Raw genomic sequence first — 17,553 nt, forward strand, 5'->3', positions numbered from 1 at the left:
TATCTTGTATGAGCTACATTTGAAGGTGGAGCTTGATTTTATGCATGGTGTAAGTTTGAGAGATAATGGATAGGGTCATAGGGATAAAATGAGGAATATGTAAGCAAGGATAACGTGTAAGGTCCTTAAAGAAAAAAGAGGTTAAGGAGGGGAGGACGTGGAAAGATATAGAGATGTGAGTGACTGTAGAGGTGATGCAACTTGCAAGGCGGCCAAAATTGTTTCTTGATTTATTTGCCTCATCTACTATATATTCAACAAAAGTGACCATGGACCAAATGAAGAGAGAAGATGCTTCTCTTCATTTGCTTAAGTGAGACGTCACCACATCAGATGGAGGGTTGGGGGAGGGAGCATATTCGTCTTCATTTACTTCATGCTCAAGTGATATGTCGCCACATCATCTGGATGGCTGGGGGAGGGAGGAATAGAATTTCTCAACACAGATATTGGACTTTCAAAGTAAAATCCACTCTTGAAGGTGTACATAGCCAAGTCACGAGTGTCTTTAGAATTTTCCATTGTACTGATAATCGCTTAAGGAGTTAAGCCCGGTCTGGATAGGTTAAAGAGTTACTGGGCCAGGTTATGGGCTTCCGCTATGATGACCCATCAAGTCTGGAGTATAAATACAAATATTTCGGCTTTCTTCTGAAAATTTCCCTCTCCATTTTCCACAATCTCTTCTTAGGTCTGAGTAATTGTTCTGTTTGTGATTTTGAATTAGGAGAGAGAAGAGATGGAAAGTGTTGAATTTCAAGGGGAATTCGCAAACTTTAATGATTCCAGCAGAAACCCTAGGAAGAAAATAGTGATAGTAATGGGAGCTTCTGGTTGTGGAAAATCTCGGCTAGCCATTGATCTTGCTTCTCACTTCCCAATTGAAATCATCAATGCTGACTCCATGCAGGTTTTCTTTCTTTTTTTTTTTCAATCCCCATACCCTAAATTTCAAAACTTTCTCTCATACTTACATGGTTCTGCATATCTGTTTTCACCATCGTTAGGTTTACAAGGGTTTGGATGTCCTTACAAACAAGGTTTCTCTCCATGAACAGAAAGGTACTCTCTCTCTCTCTCTCTCTCTCTCTCTCTAGTTCTTTGTATTCAAGTGTTGATAATTTTTTGTTTTGGTAGGAGTACCACATCATCTGTTGGGAACTATAAATCCAAATGTTGAGTTCACATCTAAAGATTTCCGGGACTCTGCCATTCCAGTAAGATAGTTTCTTAATTCCTTATCTTCTCTATTGTTTATAATAACAACTATCTCACTTGTGTTTCTCACTTGATGACTTGAATTGTTAATGGTTTGTAATTATAATTCAGATTATAGATGAAATTATATCGCGAAATCACTTGCCTGTCATAGTTGGTGGCACAAATTACTATATTCAGGTGTTTATATTATACTCAACAATCTTCCATTTTTTCTTGATTTCTGATTCAAATTTCCATTTACGATTTGATAATTTTTGTGGGTATCAAACTCAGGCTCTTGTGAGCCCATTTCTTCTGGATGATACTATGGAAGATATGGATGAGAGCTGTGTCGATTCTTCTCTTGGTAAAAGACTTCTGCTTTATTTGTTTTCTCCTCTTGTTTTGGGTTTGTTTTTGAAATGTTATAAACTTCTAATATATACATATATGTGTATTTCAAGTAGATGAAAAGCGACCAGATGTTAAATATGAGATAGGAAGTGATGGGTCTAGGACTAGTTACAATCGCCTTAAGGAGATCGATCCAGATGCTGCAAACAGGATTCATCCAAATGACTACAGAAAAGTGAGGGTTTCGGTTACTTTTATTTGATTCCTTCTAATTTTTCTACTGAATAAATCGTCAATGTCAAAATCAGTTTCCCATTTGATGATTTAGTGAGTTTTCACTTCAATTTATAAGGTGGTTATGCTGCTAGCTATGGTATATTTTAGCTCGAGAGTACGTTAAATGTGGTTGTTTTGTTTATGCAGGCAAACCAGTATCTTAGTTTGTATGAAAGATCAGGTGTTCTCCCAAGCAAACTTTTCAAGGGACAGGCTTTTGAGGTTTGAGTTCTTTAAACATTACCATGTATCATGATTATATTCTTGATTTAAATGTCTCTCTGCCCTTCTATCTTCTCGTGAAATAAGCAAGCAGCAAGTACACCTCTCATTTTAGAATCATATATTTCTTAAAATTGTGTTCCTGAACACATCTGGATATTTAATAAAACACAACTTTAATTTGTTGAATCATTTTCTCCTTCAAATTCAAGTGGCTGAAAATTTTGCGAGGTTGTGTAACTTGTTCACATGTACAGGTTTGCCAGAAACGGCATAATTCTCAGTTTCTCACCTTTTGTCTTTCTAGAATTAAACTTTAATAAGTTGCTTCTACAAATATAATAATGTCGATTGATATCCTAATTATGCATGTGGCAGGGCAGAAATGGGGTCGAGTGGATAGTTCCAGATATGATTGTTGTTTTCTATGTGTGGATGCTTCTCTTCCAGAGTTGGATCGATATGTCGAGCAAAGAGTGGATTCCATGATTGAAGCTGGCCTACTAAGTGAGGTCTATGATGTTTATAATGTGAACGCAGATTATACTCGAGGCATTCGCCAGGCCATTGGTGTAAGAGAATTTGAGGATTTTCTGAAATCCTACCTTTCAAATAGAGAGACTAAATTTGATCTTATTGAAGATAAAGATAATGAGCCTAAGTCTGGAGATAATACAGAAGTGCCATTGAATATGGACAATGAGATGTTGAAAAATAATATGAGGGCAATCTTAGACTCCGATAATAGCCAGTTAAAGGTTTTATTAGAAGAAGCCGTAGACAAGCTTAAGGCAAACACCAGAAGACTTGTTCGTCGTCAGGTATTTAAACATCTATAGCATTTGAAGACCGAACATCAATTCTGATAAGCATGTCAAAGAGTTAGAAGATAATACTGATTCGTGAAAGTTTGACAAATCTTATCTGGATCTCCACATAAAAACTCATATTTGACATCCTTAATTGCTTGTTTGATAGAAAAGGAGGCTTAACCGATTGCAAACTCTCTTTGGGTGGAATCTTCACTATGTTGATGCAACTGAAGCTCTACTGGGTGGATATTTCTAATCCTTTGGGAGACCCCTTCTCTTTCTTAGTTCGTTCTTACCCACGGTTTTAAACTGAACTCGACTCAATTCTCTTAATGCAGGTGATTTTGATTATTATTGGCCTAGAAAAGTGGTTGAACCATCTGTTGAAGTTGTCAAATCTTTTTTGCTCGAAAAAGCAAGCTCTGTCATGCCTGACTCAGACTTGCTCAATGGAATGCAGATCCAGAGGGTGGATGATAGGGATTTATGGACTCAATACATCTGCGAGGTTAGTGATGGTTTCGATTTCAATATAGAAGCAAAAGTTTTTTTTGTTGATTCAAATTATAAGAATGAAGGAACAAATAAAAGAAATTTGTGATTTACTTGTTTCGAAAGGCTTGCGGGAATCGACTTCTACGAGGGGCACACGAGTGGGAACAACACAAAATTGGCCGAGGGCATCGAAAGCGGGTTCTTAGTCTTAAGAAGGCGTCTCAGAGGTTATTTCTCGTGCAGCAGGAGCAACAACAAGCCAATTAAAGAACTTCGACTAGAAGTATCCGAAACCGTTAAAAACTCAGACTGTAGCTCCTTTGATAAACAAAATGAGGTATATACATGTTTGTAGAAGACAGTGATAGTGATGAGAATTTTGTAGTTGTCTCATGTCTCATCAGCATTATTAGTAATTTTGACATCTTAGGGTTTTTGTAAGTTCAGAGTAGCTGCCACGTTCCAATTTTCCACATCTTTGAGGCATATAGCAATCTTGTTGTTTCAGTAACCCAACCTGCCCAACTTTATAGGTTGGTGATTGGAACTTGGAAGGGGCATAATACTCCACCAGTGCAGAAATGCCACGTGTACGATAATGACACGTCAACAAAGACTGAGGCGGGACCCACATGTCTTGGGTTTCATACTATCAATGTTCTTTTAATATTAATTATCCCTCCCTCCATAATAGAACCTTATCAAATGCATCCTTAAGTCAGCTTAAAATACAATACTCTTAACATTTTCCTTCCATATTTATAAGGTCTAGCCTTAAATAAATTCTAACCTAATAGTGCATTTCAGTTTGAATAAAAAAACATTTGGGAGTAGAAAATCACAAATTCTACAAAGAGACGAAGAGGATGGCAATCGAAATATTTACTCAACTGATAGCCGACGTCAATTAACGCCTCAAATTGGTAGCAAGTTTAGTAGGCAAAAACTTTTGAAATTCAAATTTAAACTTATGAATCAATTCGATCAGGTTTCGGTTGGAATATTTTTCTTCTAATTTAATAGTACTTCAATAGAGAATCAATATTAAACTTAGACTACATGACTCGAACGATAGATTACAGTGGTTCCCATTAAATTCAAACATCAAATTTGTAATATTGTTTATAGCTCGTCGACCCCTCCGATGGCTTTTACATCCAAAAATAAATGTTAGGACTATTCAAATAGGGGTAAGTCTTTAAGAATAAGAAGAGAATGGGGGTAAGTTATATTACTGCCTCACCAAAGTCAAAAGTCAAGGGAGGTATAACTGAATTCCTATAAATTATGAGGGCATAAATACATATATCCTGGTTAGACGCATGCTGAAGCTAAAAAGCCAAAACATGGATGTATATTGATCAACAACTTCATCATTTCAAACTATCTATCTATCTATCTATCTTGTTCATTAATTAAATTTCTCCAAACTCCCCTACTTTTTTAGGTTAACAGAATCTTCAAGAAGGCAAGATAAATTACCTATTTATTTTCTCTCATCTCTGCAATTAATTATTCTAAAACCTCTCTCTCTCTCTCTGTGTCTCATGAGGCAAGGTTCATATCAATGGAAGTTAGGTTAGATAGCTTGAGTTGCACTAACCCTTTTCCGGAACTAGCTTTTGGGATGCATGTAACTATCTGTTACTGACAACCAGGCTCTCTATGAACAGATATATGATACCAAGTTTTTCTCACAAAAAGAAGATCAAGATATTAGTTACATATACATATTCATTATTACTGTACAGCCAAATTAAGATACAAAGTGAGAGATCTATATATATATATATATAGAGAGAGAGAGAGAGAGAGAGAGACATGCATGTACATATACATATTCTTTAGGGCGCCAAGGGTATTGGTACAGAGACCAATTACTAGTGGGTTCAGCTGATGACCACAGATTTTATTCTTGTACTGGACATATGGGACTATAATACTACTAATTAGCTTAAGCCTTTTAAGGAAAATAACCCCAAAGGTTATGAGGATCGCCGGTATTATAATATTGATCATTACTAGTGTCTCCAGATAAATCTAGACGAGGAGGACTAATCATCATTCCTTCTGCCATATTTCTAAGAACATTCGGCATATCGAACACAAGTTCCTCATCGATAAACTCATTGTTTGAATAACTCATAGCCGGCGTTTCCATTACTATTGGAACATTGTTTCTTCCATTATTGTTATTATTATTACGGTTACTACTTTCAGTGGCAGATAGTGAATCAACTGCAGCTCCTGCTGCTGCAGCAGCATTGGCAGCTGCAGCTTGAATATCGCGTGGGGAGGTGGATGCTGGGACAGGCAAAGATGCAATCAAATTTGGGAAATTGAGTTCCGCGTTGCTACCTTTGAGTGCAAATGCAGCAACATCATAAGCAATAGCAGCCATTTCAGGCGAACGATATGTACCAAGCCAAATTCGATTTGGCGTCTTAGGTTCACGGATTTCAGCGACCCATTTCCCGGCACTCCTATGCCTTACTCCTCGATAAGATTGACGTCTACTGGGTTGAGCACCACCACCACCACTACTTCTACTGACATTGCTACTCATTATCTAAGTGTTATAGTTTGAATTGGGTAATATTGATTAGTTATTAGTTGCAGTTATATGAAGTTTAGTGAACTTGATCTTATATAGAGGTCTGATTTAAGTAGGATTATCAGTTATTCAGTTGTTAGTTAAGTGATGATCAACTGGAATCCAGTTGTTCTTGAACTGCAATCTAACTGTAAGTGTGTTGAATATTTGTTAAAAGTGAGTTAGCCAGCTTCATCTTCGTTGGATATTTCTTTTTTTCGTTTCCGAGTAAGATCTTTGTTTGATTTAGATATTTTTGAAGTAGTAGTTTTATGTCATATATTTCATGAACAGGAAAATAAACTAACCCAACTAATAAGCTCAAAAGAATTTCAATCACATCTTTATTGGAGTAGACATCACTTCTAGTCTTCTACTACTAAATTGAGCTTTCATTGAATTTTATGTGATAGTTCTTTTGCATATTGAAGATATTTTTTCTTTCTTTTCGAACGGTATACTAGGTGAAGGCCTATGTTCTAAGATCGGATTTAGTCGATTGATGATTGCAAAGTAAAGAAAGTGCCTGTGGAACCATGCTATTATGATAAATTGTGATTTACTCGGAATTTTAGTTCGTCTCTAGTACCCAAAATTGTTTTTTTTTTCGAGTTTGTGTTTTAGTTTAGATATTCATATGGAATCTGTTGTATATTTGTTGTAAGTTTGTTTATCTATAAAATTACTCTTTACAAAATTGACAGTAACTCACCTACTAACGCGCAAAACAACGTCAAATCGTAAAAGACTACCTCCCATTTCTCTCTCTATTTTCTTTGTTTGATGGTTACATTTAGTTTTAGTGGTTGTAGATGGATTTCATCAAAGAGTTAGAGAAGAATGTAGTGAGAGAAAAAAGAGAGTGGAGAGAAAGTGGGATTTTGAGAACAGCAATAGAACATATGTGGAAGAACAAAACATTAGGATTAAGCAAGTCAGAAAAACTCTGTGGCACCATCTCCAATTACAGCATCACCCTTGTAGGTACCCAGGTAGCTTCAGTGTTGGCCTTGCACCTAGTGAGGAAAGCTGTCTGTGCTTTCTCAATGTTCTCATCCTTGCCAGACCAAGACTTTGGACTTTGGAGTACTCTGTTGAAGAGACCATTGTTTCTTACCCTTAAGCTTGTTAATTGCAATTAGATTAAGGGTCACTTGCCCTTCTCTCTGCATATCCACCTGATAAGAACACGACAGCAGGAACTGCAGCAGGTATGGTCCTTTGGAGGGCACGGACTGTGTACTCCGCGATTACGTCCGCAGAGACCTTGATCAATTCAGAACTAGTACTCACCATGTTGGGTTTCAATATGGTGGTCATTTAGTGCCTTGTAGCAAGCTAAGGGACTCTCTCTGTCACAGCACAACGATCAATGTCATGAGATCCATCAACCAAGGTCTCCGACTCAACAATCAGGACTTAGCAAATGATTGCATATCGGGCAAGTCCGTTACTGTGTCTCATTGATTGCCAATTAAGATGGCTCATTTGGGCCTATCTTGAGGACGACCCGCCACTTAGCAAACCTAGCACTAGTGGAGTGGTACTGCTGGTAACTTCGGGCAAGACCATCAAGACCTTGGGTAGTAGTCTCACCGACTGTTCTGGTGCTAGCTCAACTGTACCCATCCATGTTGTTCTTTAATGCCTTTGGTGGTTCAAATAAGTCCAATTTATGTCCTTTCTCTTGCTTAGCCTCCATGTTATGTCCAATAATTTTTCCATTATGAAACTCCACGTGCTTGGTTCTGATCCAAATTGGAACTTTTATCGTTCGAAACTACATATGCTACACATAATCTAATGGTACGGAGATTAATGTTGATGTATCTGCGATAACGTTGGTTTTGCTGGTCATACAATTAGATTTTCAAACAATATAACATTTTTTTATTCAGTTCAAGGTCAAATCAGTAGCACAGTTTTATTACTTCAAATACAAGCTCCATGAATCTAGACTGAAACTACATTAACTCCAATAGGGCTCCTAACATTATATATACCATTGGTCCATGTTAAGGATCCAAAAACAAAACTTCCATTACTATTCTTGTAAGCCTTGAAGTGAACCTTGAAAGACATCTTTTGTCCTGCTTTTTTGAAGAAAAGTTTGTGAGGTATCACGTCGACTTTAACTCCGTCCGGGCTTTTTACTGAAGCCTTAAAACGTGCCGGCCCATTACCATAGTATGTCACTGTCCTTCGAACTGATACACTTCCACTCAGTTTAGCCAAACCAATTGAAGGATAGTTGAGATCATAAGAATGAATTGGTGGATTCTTGCAAGTTATTGTAGGGCCTCCTGTAAGATTTCGAAGTTCGGCATTAGTAGCACCACTACTCCTAAGGAAGTTGATTATGTCATTGGCATCAAAATCATAGATCAGTCCAGGATCAAGTCCAGCTACAGTGTTTACATGCCCAGATCCATAATCGAACGGAGTCGTTGGAGATCCATTTGGGTTTCTTACTATGGGTTTCCAAGTATTATCTAGATTTGTAGCTGCACCGTCAAAGTAAAGTTGGTTTTAGTCATATTCAAATTCTAGTATTACGAGCAAGATAAGTTAAGTTCAAAAGTTCGATAGCTAGATTGGATTCTAACCCGTTGTCATTATCGCTGATTTTATAGCAGAAGAACTCCATCGAGGGTGGAAACTTTTTATAATGGCGGCAATAGCAGAAATATGTGGGCAAGACATCGAAGTTCCTGACACAATATTGAAGTCAAAAGATCCTGAGACATCAGTCGCTACAGGAGACCAAGCTGCCAATATGTTTACACTAGGTGCTGTAATATCGGGCAGAAAATGGAGAAAATTTATCTGTTACTAGGCAAAAGAAATAAGATGTACTTATAAGTTGAGTTTTAACATGTTTGATTGCAAATGAATTTAACTGTTGAAATGGATATCTTATGATATGGTAGAAAAAAGCATACTTTGATAATGTCAGGAGTGATAACATTGGGTCCCGCTGAAGAAAAGCTAGCCATCTTTGGTGCCGGACTAGTATTAAGAAGTGTCGTCGTTGTATGGATTTTTGCAGTTGGATTCCTGTCGATGGGTAGAGTCGAAAAGCAAGTGAATGAGATCCAAATGGCTGAATAGTTGGAAGGAGGCAAAGAGTAGAACTTACTTTTCTGTCATTAAATAGTGTTGAAGAATTTCTGCTTCTTTTTGACCAATAAGAGTAGCCGGGATAACGAATTGAAACCCATAATCTTTCCCCACTGGATCTATAAAAATCACCCCAACACCGCCTCCGTCTCTTACTGTGATACTTTTTTCAGTTCTATCATCATCATCATCGTCTGTCTCAATTGCACATACAACTATCTTCCTTTTTATTAATCAAGTGTATTGTTTTGGCAGAAGCTTCGAACAAAACAAAAGCAATTTTAGTATAAAGAAAAGAGAAACAAATTTAGCATATGCAGAAGTTGCAGCTATAATCCCATGATACTAATCCATCTTGAATGGATTTATTGAGGATTTGAGGTACCCTGGAGAATCAGATGACTTTTTGGTTTAATGGGTGTATTTAGTTTCAGTGGTAGCAGCCAGGTCAGGGCGGGCGCCAATGGGTTACTAGGCTTTTGGGCAGGCCGAACCACCTACGGAATTTGGCTGCCCTATAAGTTTTTCGGGCCAGACCAGGTTCGGGTATAATTGTAAAGTAGATTCCCCAAGCCTGTCGGAGATTGCTTAATTTTCGGGCTGGATCGGGCTCAGGCCGGCTAGACATTGGCCAATCCTCATGTAGACACTGTTAGTTATCATGTAAATTTACCTTTAGGATCTTAGAATTCCCAAGAAACACATTTGAGTTAAGTTCTCGATCAATGGAGCTAGCAGCGACTGTGAGGATCCAAGGAGCAAGATTAATTGCAGTACCTAACGAGAATCCGTTATCTCCAGCAGAAGCAGAAACAAGAATTCCTTTTTTGAAGGCATGGAATGATCCAATAGAGATAACATTGTTAAAGAAACTTGGTTCTGGAGGTAATGGACCAAATGAGAGAGATAAGATATCGACTCCATCGTTAATGGCATCACCGAAAGCTGAAAGAATATCGGCCTCACTACAGATGTTACTCAAACAAACTTTGTATATAGCAAGTCTAGCACTGGGCATTCCACCTCTGGCTGTTCCTCTAGCCATCCCAAATAGACTCACATTGTTAACCACTGACCCAGCAATTGTAGAGGCAATGTGAGTTCCATGGCCATCGGAATCACGAGCTGATCGGAAAGAAGTTATGTTAAGAGATTCCAAAGGTCCATTGTCTGCTTCGAATCCTTTCGAGTAGAATCTTGCACCAATAATTTTCCTGCAAAACTCGACCCGACCAATTTGTGAGAATAGTCCTACATGGGAGAAGGGGTTCTACCGTTCTAACCACCAAGAATAGGTCCTCCCCACTCATTGCCAAATGGTTTTGAGTTGGATGACCACAACCTTAACACAATCCCTTAAAGTTTAGAACCCATTTACCATACATGGTGTTGTTTTCTAAATTCAGATATAAAATCTGACTCAACAAATGAACTGAGATGAGTCAGATTCCAGTATATTTGTTTTTGTCTAACTTGTGAAGCTGACTCGTCTGAATGGCTGATTCGGGCTAATATTAGAGAATAAGGCTGAGTCGAGAACCCATGAATATAATAAGTCTGACTCAGATGATTCAGATTCAGACAAGTCTTACTCAGATTATTCAGTTCCAAACAAGTCTGACTCAGATGATTCAGATTCAAACAAGTCTGACTCAGACGTGTCAAATCCTGACAATCATAAGAAAACAAAGACCACCTTAGGAAATGGTAAACGCATACCTGTTGCAGTTCTTGGCAGTAAAATGATCTCCAACAACACATTTTCCCTTAAATCTCTTAGGAATAGGTCCGATCCCATCGTCACTAAAGCTCTTCGATTCAGGCCAAATTCCTACAAATTCAAAACCAAACTTTCTTAATCTCTTATATGATCAAATAGACAAATATTAAACTTCATTTAGAACAATAAGATCTAACTTTGTTTACCTGAATCAATTATGCCAACAATCACATCAGATTTAGACTTCAATCCCAATTGATTATACTGAGGACTAGATTTAAGTCCAAGGAAGTCCCACGAACGGGTAGTGTGGACTCGGTTGATCTTACTTTCGAAAACTGAAACAACTGATTCTGTTTCTATAAACAAGAACCATAAAATTAATGACAAAGCAGCAGAAGTAATCTTCTATTAAGCTCCAAATTATGAAGCAAAAAATCAATCTTAATTACCCAAAATCTTTTTAGCCTGTTCGGGTGTTAGCAGAGCTGAGAAACCTCGGAAGCTCTTCGTATAATGGTGAACTACTGCTTCTTTCGCTTGGCGAACACTAAATATGATTCAGCAACTCTTTTTTTTAACATGTTTTTCCTGCAAATAAGTAGTAATCTAATCTTGGGTTGAGCTTAAAATTCTGTAATAAAAGGTTTGTACCTGCCAGTAACTGAAGCAAGCATCTTATGATTAGATAAATGTAGTAATGTACCTTGGTGGTTGAGATTGCTTTAGTTGTTGAAACATATTTTAAGAAGCAGAAAAGTGTGAGAATCAAAACTAACTTCATGATTTTGATCAAAAAGACAAAAACCTTCCAAATTGTGTAAAAACTTATTGAAACTTGAAGAAGAAGAAGTACTTTTAAGTGTTTAACTAATCATGGTTAACTCTTTATTTATAGCTTAAATTATTGATTTATTTTTGGTGATTGTATCGTTTTTGTTATTTCTAATATAAATATACGTATACTATCGTACTCTTTGAAATTTTTGATTTATTATCCTTCTAATATATGTTATGATAGAACTTTTTTTATTTTTCTTTTGTAGCAACAGGGCTACATGAATATGTGAACAATTTCAATAGATAGAAACCTATGACTTCTAGGTTTTCGAGTAGTGTAGAACTTTTTTACTTGGTTTGTTTTACTTTTCAATAGACTGTATAAACGCATCTAGATGGAATTTGACTTGTTCCAAAAAGAAGAAAAAGAAAAAAGTTGGAGAAAAAAAACGACCACAGTGGGAGTCGAACCCACGACCTTTTGATCCGAAGTCAAACGCGCTAATCCACTGCGCTATGCGGTCTTTTGATTCTTCCTTCTAGAAATTTAATTTATACTGTTGGTTTCTTTTTTCTTGACTTGGTTCTCAATTCCTTGTCTAGAAACTAATGAAAGCTTTGATATTTGTTTTACTCCTGAAATGAACTTCTTTGAGACTAATTCTTCCCTATCAAACAAGTCATATAGAAAACGGAACCACAGTCTATACGTAAGACCCATTCATCGGTTCTCGTCCTACACCATACTTAGTCATGCACGAAGATATCCGAGAAGCTTTCTGTTTTTTGTAGTGTTCTTAATTCAAGATCCTAGGTACTCTTTTTCTCTCGAATAACTGATACTCCGTACTGAATTTGATCTCAGTAGAACTATTGTTACTGTGATGGAATAACCATTTTAGGTTGAAAGTTCAGATTTATATACATAAGAGACTGCATTTTTTGTTGAAGACATTAGGTTTTTTTGTAGGATAACAAGCTATATTTGCAGTGCTTGAACAAGTAGTAGTATTATTTGATTTGACACGTTTACTATTAGTCATTGAAACAAACACCCCAAAAATGTCAATAAAAAGAGAAAAAAAAAAAAGAGCTCGAAATCACATGGAACAACAAACAATACAATATCTTGCCAAAATGATTTAAATAGCACAAATGGTAACTTATTTCAAGACAAGTGTAGGGGTCGAAAAACTAATTGGTGCGTTGATTCACTTTGAATGAGAAATAAATAAAAGAAAACGAACATTTGAAGTTCCTCAATCCTTTTTCTAAACTGTTACTTGGCCTATGATTCCAATTACTTCCTACTATGACAGAAATAAATTAAAGTTCGGAAAGTAATTAAAGAACATGACACATCGTCTATTGTCAACTTCTTCAAAAGGTAAAAATGGGAAGATCTTCAAATGATGGGAGAGGAGCACTCTTGTTAAATATTCACACCATTAGATGGGGCTGATGTAGTTAACAAATCTACCTGCCATACAATAGACAAACAAGAAAAAACTGTCAAATTGTCTGCAACCGGCCGGTTACATGTTTCTCAGAGACGAGAACTTAAATTGGAACAAAGATTGTATCATCTTGCTAAAGGGAGAAAGAAAATCTTGCCCTAGTTATTCTTCATTGTTGCGCCACTTCATTATGAGCGAGCCTTAAAGTTTACAAAATTAATTATGAGCTACCCTAAAATAAGGTATAACCTAGAGACCATCTGGTTAACTCTAGATATGGCATTGTCGGACTTATTTTAGTGTTCATATGACAAAAACTGATACCCACAAGATGATTCGCAACACTAGATTTAGACTAGTTGGGTGACTAATTGTTCATAGGTGTGAGTGAGGCCCATGACACACAATATCGTCAATGCAGTAGAAGATGTCTCAGGACAATAATATCTACGTCAATGACTGACGTTCAAATACAATTTCTATGTCAACTAAAGCAACCTTGATTTGCAAGTATATCTGGATCCTCCCACCATATCAGATGTTTGATAGTCCAAAACTCCAAATGGCTTAGTAGGCCAGTCCATATGACACCTTCAATATGGCCTATCAAGGAAAACCTAAACAAGGAGGCTCTATCTTTTAAGAAATTAATAATTTCTATTGACATGTTATAGTATAAAATCTGCATCAACCAACTCGCTCGGTTGAAGGGAGTTAACATCTCATGGGTCTATTACCCAAGCAATGTTACAGAAACAACCCAATGAGACACAACTTTTACCCTTACAAATGATAATAAAGAAATTGGAAGGGCTCGGACTAATCCCTCATGACATCATTTGGTGTACATGGAAGACGAGGAATCAAGCGACCTCTTAGGACAAGCATGGAGACCACTCCTACATCATCTTCTCGAGTAAAAAAAAACCCTCTATTATTGGTGTAGGGGCAAAACTTGCGTGACGAATACTTCTTACGCAGACTACATTTATATTTGGGAGCCAATGCTCAAAAAAGATCAAAAGTATGCTGAAGTTCTGCAACCCAAATGTTGTAATATGGGAACCAAGATGACACCAAAAGATCAAATCTTGACCTAACTATTCGGATATTGAAAACCAGAGTAGTAATCAACATGGATATCACCTTGTGGGCACGCAACTAAAAAGGGCTAGCAAATTTCAATTTTCATGGATTCTAACAAACTCAAATAGATACTTAGAGATACAGAAAAGCACTCTAATGTGTTATATCAGCATAATCAGTATTATTGAGCATAGAAATCTTAATAACCCTAACAAGTAACAATTACTCTAACAACAAGATAACAATCCCTTAACTTGAAACACGAATTCAACCTAAATGAGCAAGAACAAGAATTTGACCTAACTTAAGAAGTAATTAACAAGTAAGTAGGATTAAGAGTACTAACCATCAGTTGATGTGCTAGCTTCGTTCGGAAGCTTAGAAACAAGGCAAGAAGATGCGGTAGCGCTGTGAAGAGGTAGTAAAGAGCTCAAGTACAAAGCTTCTCGTCTCAATCTTCAATTAATATAAACAAAATTTCATTAAGATATCAAGATTTACAAATACTTTAACCATTAATGAAAGATAAGATAGCAATACCTTGAAGAACGAATGGTTGAAATTCCAGTTTGCTGAAAAACCAAATTCGATCGATTCGAAGTTGGAAGTGGAAGTAAATTTGAGATGTTTATTGATCTGTTCGTTGTTCTGCAAAAATTACGAAGAAATGTTGATGTTCGAGCAATCGATGCTGCCATTTTCGAGTTTGCTCTATTCTAACCCTAAAACCTCTGAAAAAACATTTCTAACCAGAAAACGTTTCTTCTTACGCTTTAACACGCCAAATCTAAACTCTGAAACAAGAAAAAACGTTTTGGGCTAATTTCAGTTTGCCCTCAAATTCCTGACCAACTAAACACTTTGTCCCCATATTTGTCCACAATTTTAAAATAACCCCGAGGAACACATTCCGCTAAGAGTCAAATTTGTATTTCCCATTTACTCTTTCTCCTTAGAGTACTTCCTTCTTGTCCTTATATTCTTCCTTTCTCGTCCGAAATTGGTCGCCAGCAGATGGATGACAGACAATATTCATTAAAAGAGAAGAAGGAAAAAACTTTAATCGAACTCTTCTTTTTCTTTATTGTTTTCTCCCTCTTTCTTCTTGGAATTTCAGAATGCGTTCACGCTTACGATTTTCTGACTTCCGACTGTCCACGCTGCCCAGCAAAGTGGAGAATGCCTCGATTCTGTCTGGCAACGTGGGAAACGCCTTCATGTATGCCCGATAGCAGAGAAGATCTACATGTCCATAAGAACCTTTGTGCTTCCCAGCAACACAAAGAACGCCACGTAACCCTACCTCCACCCCTCTAAACACATAGAAAAATTTCGGCACTACAGAACTTGGTCAATCGTCGAATATCTCGAAGTTTCCCCTTGAAGCGAACCGATGTCATCTTCTAACTTGGGTGATGCAGCAGGCAGAAGAACTACCAACTCAGGGAGATCACTCTCACTATCTCTTTGAAAACTCATCTACTCTCTAATGAACTAAAATTATTTACTTAGAGAGTGGGGGACAAACTGTGTTGACCAAAAACTACACCAGGGCCCTCGGCGGTGAAATGTTCGTTGAGACGTCAAACCCAACTTGACACACTTGTTCTTGTTCGGGTCGAACCCAAAAGTCTCTTGATGGGTTATTTTCGACTAAACCCCTAAAACTCATGTCGAATCTCAAACACGTGCAAAGAGTTTCCACGTGCACAAAATTCCACGTGTTTGAATCTCTACAGGTCCAGAGCTCGACACGTCTAAATCTCCATGCACCACGTGGAATAGATCATTTAGTGAAGAGATCATTTAGGTGTCAAATGCACCCAAAACGACAAGGATCTCGGACTTAGTCAACACGCCTCCTAAAGGAAAAATGCCCCTCATTAATGACACACGTAACGTGACAACATCTCACTCGTTGACGAGATCGTGTGCACTCAAACTCAGAGTATTTACCAGATAACACGCACAACCGTTGTATATGTGCAGCCAGTGTACACGTCACCTTGTCCAGGTAGGTATCACGTCATGTATTCACTTTGTAACGGTCAGCCTTTACTTTTTCCAAAGGATCACTCCTTATGCCTATATAAAGAGGAGCACATCTATTTCTCGTATCATCGAATGCAAAGCAAAGCAACTCTTCTTCTTCTCTACTCGTTCTTTGTTCTTCGATTGCTCTTAAGATATTTGCCTACGAGATCATTTGGTTATAGTCGTTGACACTACTAGACGTCCTCGTGGGTATTAAAGTTTTCTTCTTGTTCGACGCTTCCAGAGATCTTCAAGGAGATCAAAGCTTTCTCGACGCTTCTAGTACTTTGTAACGGTCAACCTTTACTCTTCCCATAGGATCACTCCTTATGCCTCTATAAAGAGGAGTACATCCATTTCTCATATCATCGAATGCAGAGCAAAGCAATAGTTCTTCTTATCTAGTCGCTCTTTGTTTTTCGATTACTCTTGAGATATTTGCCTACAAGTCCATCTGGTTTTGGTCGTTGACACTACTAGACGTCCTCATAGGTATTAAAGCTTTCTTCTTGCTCGACGCTTCCAGATATCTTCAAGGAGATTAATGTTTTCTCAACGCTTCTGGTAACATCTAAAGCTCGCACTTCTGATCATCTTTATCCCGTAGATTCGAGCTTCGACCATTCTATGAGGTTTGTCATTCTCCAATTATACGTCAACGGTGACATCTTCAGCATTCCACTTATTATTTCTTATTACAGTTTGCTGACTTGACCGTCAGAGGTTCTTTGGCAGACACAATCCCGGTGTCCCCCGAATCTTCACGGGGTTGTTTGTTTGTTCATCTTCTTTTCCAGTTTCTTCTAGAAGTTGTTGGTTCTTGCTGATGTCAAAAACATCAGTCTCAATTATCAGTCAAGAAATTAAAGATTATGATGACTACTTTCGTGCAAGTCCATCTTAACTCGAATGCAATACCAGATGTTGAATTTGCAGGCCAGGAGTATTTTTATCAAATTTTACACCATTTATACCCGGGTAGTCACTTCATTCACTATAGTGGTAACTGAGACACGATATGTTTTACTATTATTTAAGTAACAATATCCAACTATTGTTATTATCTTTTAGTATTATCTAAATATGGCTGCTGGGGAAATCCATGGTGCTGTACTGCTGTAAGTAGACTTCCGAAGTCACCTAGCTATGATGACAAGAAGAAACGATTATAGTTTTAATTAAGAAACTTTAGTTGCATCACTTTCCAAATTGTGTGGGACAGTGGCTTTTCCTAAGAAATTATTAAGATTTAAACCTAAACTCTATAACCCATCTATTATACTTTTGTCTAGCAAATCTTATCCAGTTGACAGTTGCCTTTTAACTATTTGACCAACTTTAGATGTTAATATTCATGATTAAGATATAGTTATTGTAGGAGATTAAAATATTCTTTAACTTGAC

At 37.3% G+C, this 17,553-nt stretch overlaps 2 protein-coding genes, 1 non-coding gene and 3 pseudogenes across 3 annotated transcripts; 1 reads left to right on the top strand and 5 right to left on the bottom strand.

Moving 5' to 3' along the window:
• Positions 1-668: 668 nt before the first annotated feature.
• IPT2 (tRNAisopentenyltransferase 2) lies at positions 669-3,797 on the top strand. Its single transcript, XM_086670250.1, has 11 exons — positions 669-910; positions 1,008-1,062; positions 1,138-1,217; positions 1,330-1,398; positions 1,495-1,567; positions 1,668-1,789; positions 1,978-2,052; positions 2,436-2,873; positions 3,031-3,106; positions 3,203-3,372; positions 3,483-3,797. Exons 1-11 carry the CDS (start codon positions 740-742, stop codon positions 3,624-3,626), a joined length of 1,473 nt encoding a protein of 490 aa, XP_086526376.1. The 5' UTR covers positions 669-739; the 3' UTR covers positions 3,627-3,797.
• Positions 3,798-5,322: 1,525 nt separating this feature from the next.
• LOC147550298 (ethylene-responsive transcription factor ERF024 pseudogene) lies at positions 5,323-5,925 on the bottom strand (annotated as a pseudogene).
• A 962-nt stretch (positions 5,926-6,887) lies between these two features.
• LOC147550299 (fructose-bisphosphate aldolase 6, cytosolic pseudogene) lies at positions 6,888-7,901 on the bottom strand (annotated as a pseudogene).
• LOC147550300 (subtilisin-like serine-protease S) lies at positions 7,901-11,639 on the bottom strand (annotated as a pseudogene).
• A 383-nt stretch (positions 11,640-12,022) lies between these two features.
• Positions 12,023-12,096, bottom strand: TRNAR-UCG (transfer RNA arginine (anticodon UCG)). Its single transcript has one exon. It is a non-coding gene; the product is annotated as a tRNA-Arg (tRNA).
• Positions 12,097-12,701: 605 nt separating this feature from the next.
• LOC147550302 (uncharacterized) lies at positions 12,702-14,911 on the bottom strand. The gene is made up of 3 exons (XM_086671421.1): positions 14,656-14,911; positions 14,462-14,571; positions 12,702-13,052 (listed from the first exon to the last, which is right to left on the bottom strand). The coding sequence occupies exons 1-3, from the start codon at positions 14,811-14,813 to the stop codon at positions 13,021-13,023; spliced, it is 300 nt and encodes a 99-aa protein (XP_086527547.1). The 5' UTR covers positions 14,814-14,911; the 3' UTR covers positions 12,702-13,020.
• Positions 14,912-17,553: the final 2,642 nt, after the last annotated feature.

Source organism: Eschscholzia californica, unplaced genomic scaffold, assembly GCF_041429995.1.
Source record: "Eschscholzia californica isolate CP2 unplaced genomic scaffold, dmEscCali1.0.p SCAF_3, whole genome shotgun sequence".
Taxonomy (NCBI): domain Eukaryota; kingdom Viridiplantae; phylum Streptophyta; class Magnoliopsida; order Ranunculales; family Papaveraceae; genus Eschscholzia; species Eschscholzia californica.